Genomic DNA, 2,413 nt, shown 5'->3' on the forward strand with positions numbered 1-2,413 from the left:
AAATATATATATATATATATATATATATTTTTTGTGTATGTTAAAATATTTAATATTAAAAAAATAAGATAAAAATATTGTCCCATCAGCGATACTTAATTTTATGCCCTATAACGTGAAAGCAAATCAAAACTTTAATATCATTTGTTTTTTGTTTGACTAGTTTTTGTAAGTAAAATATTTCCTCTCTACCTATCTTCCCATGAACTAAAATCCAAAGGCATATTTCTCCTTCCATCTATAAAAACAAAGAAAGGCCTGCATAATTCATAGTCATTCTAGCTGTAAAATCAGCAAAATCAAAAACAAGCAAACATGACTCAGATGAAGACTCAGATTGTTTCCAGAGCTTGCATCAAACCTTCTTCACCTACTCCTCACAACCTCAAAACCTTCAAACTCTCTCTTCTTGACCAGCTCTCTCCGGCCATCCATGGCAACATGACCTTCTTCTTCCCCGCAGATGCCGCTGCCACCACCAACCCTGATATTGAATTCTCACGCAAATCCCAACTCCTCCAGGAATCCGTATCCAATACCCTCACCCGCTTCTACCCCCTCGCCGGCCGCCTCCTTGACGCCTCCACCATTGACTGCAACGACTCTGGTGGGTTCTTCATCGAAGCCCAATGTGATAGCCCGCTTTCTGACTTCCTTAGCAAACCAAACTTTGAGACACTTGATCGATTCCTTCCCACCACTGACCCTCAAACCATGGAATTGTCCAAGGGTTCCATGTGGCTTATCAAGTTCACCAAGTTCAACTGCGGTGGCACCACCATTAGTGTTTCCCTTACACACAAGATCGCCGATATCGCTGCGCTACTAACGCTGTTAAAGAGCTGGACCGAGGCATGTCGAGGTTTGAGGGAACCTACTCTCCCCGATTTCACCGGATCTTCTCTCTTGCCGCCTAGAGAGATTCCGGGCATGTCAGGATCTCTGAATATTGCCGGCGATAAGTTCATAGCAAGGAGGTTCGTGATCAGTGCCTCTAAAATTGCGGAGCTTAAAGAAAAAGTTATAAGCATGACTGGACGAGAGCAGTACTATCCTTCACGCGTGGAACTAATACTAGCAAAACTCTGGAAATGTGCAGCAGCGGTTGTCAAATCAAAAACCGGGTCTTTCAAGCCCACCGCGTTGTTTCAAGCAGTGAACCTCCGAGGTAGAATGGACCCACCTCTGCCTGACACGGTGTTCGGGAACTTTGTGTGGCCGTTTGCAGTGTTTGTTGAAGAAGAGAGCGACCTGGAACTACACAAGCTAGTGCAAAGCATGAGGGAGACAAAGAATGACTTCCTCAACAACAAGGCAAACAAGTTCAGAGGGGAGGGAGGTTTCTCAGCTCTAATGGAAGCTCTCAAAGAGAGGGCAGAGATATTCAGGAATAGGAAGGAATTGGTGGTATACAAATGCTCAAGTTGGTGCAAATTTCCATTGTATGAAACCGATTTCGGCTGGGGCAAGCCGGCATGGATGACAAGCATAAACAAGCTTGTGAGTAATACCATTTCTTTGCAGGACACGACTGACGGTGCAGTTGAAGTTCTTATGACCTTGGATGAGGAAGAGATGTCCATATTTGAACGCCATGAGGAGCTCCTGGAATTTGCTTCAGTCAACCCCAGCATTGATGTTTGATTTCGTTCATTACTGCTTAAATTTAATGGTTTCAGGGTTTTCTATGTGTTCATGAAACTTGTAATTGTCCTAGTATATTACATGTCTTGGCTTTCGTTCATGAATAGGTGATTATTTTTATTTATTTTTCTGGAGAAAATAATTATGAAATGTAAACTACAAATTTAGTTTGGTGGGGTTGTAAGAGTGCTGTAATTTTATAATGGGTAGGATTGTTTCGGGGCAATGATAATCTCACGTATACTATTTTATATCTATTTCTTTTTCATTTACTTTCATGTTGTGAATGTGTGGACCTTGTTTTTTCTCCTTCTAAAATGTGCGCATCTCAACATCAATTATGAATATTTATGTAAAATGGAGGATCTACACAGGGAAATAGTATGTTTTGCTATTGGGACGTTTGCCTCAAAAAGTCTTTGTTTAAACGAAAGTAAAATTTGGGTTTCGTAATAGAAAGATATATCCAGTCTTAAATTAAAATTGAAATCCGTTCCAGAAATATAAAGTTAACACGAAAGCAACTAATTAGTCCTTGCAGAATCATTTAGCAAAAACAAAAAGTCCTTGCAGAGTCGAAGTTAGCTGAGACCGGTACCCTATCCCTGAAACCCATCTTTGCCTATTCCAATTGAAATGAAATAAAGTATGAAAATTTTTTAAAACTTTTATAGTAAGTAAGAAAGAAATTAATAATTTTTTAAAGGAAACGGAGAGATGTGAGTAATATTTAATTAGAGTAAAAAGAGAGTTGAATATTTAATTTCTT

General features: G+C 39.6%; 1 protein-coding gene across 1 annotated transcript; it reads left to right on the plus strand.

Moving 5' to 3' along the window:
• The first annotated feature begins 205 nt into the window (after positions 1 to 205).
• LOC126709495 (vinorine synthase-like) lies at positions 206 to 1,916 on the plus strand. Its single transcript, XM_050409752.1, has one exon. The coding sequence runs from the start codon at positions 316 to 318 to the stop codon at positions 1,642 to 1,644; it is 1,329 nt and encodes a 442-aa protein (XP_050265709.1). The 5' UTR covers positions 206 to 315; the 3' UTR covers positions 1,645 to 1,916.
• The last annotated feature ends 497 nt before the right edge of the window (positions 1,917 to 2,413 follow it).

This window comes from Quercus robur, chromosome 12, assembly GCF_932294415.1.
Source record: "Quercus robur chromosome 12, dhQueRobu3.1, whole genome shotgun sequence".
Taxonomy (NCBI): domain Eukaryota; kingdom Viridiplantae; phylum Streptophyta; class Magnoliopsida; order Fagales; family Fagaceae; genus Quercus; species Quercus robur.

Bases quoted from the DNA above. Each gene is read 5' to 3' on its own strand.
- LOC126709495 (XM_050409752.1), top strand. From the start codon at position 316: ATGACTCAGATGAAGACTCAGATTGTTTCCAGAGCTTGCATCAAACCT.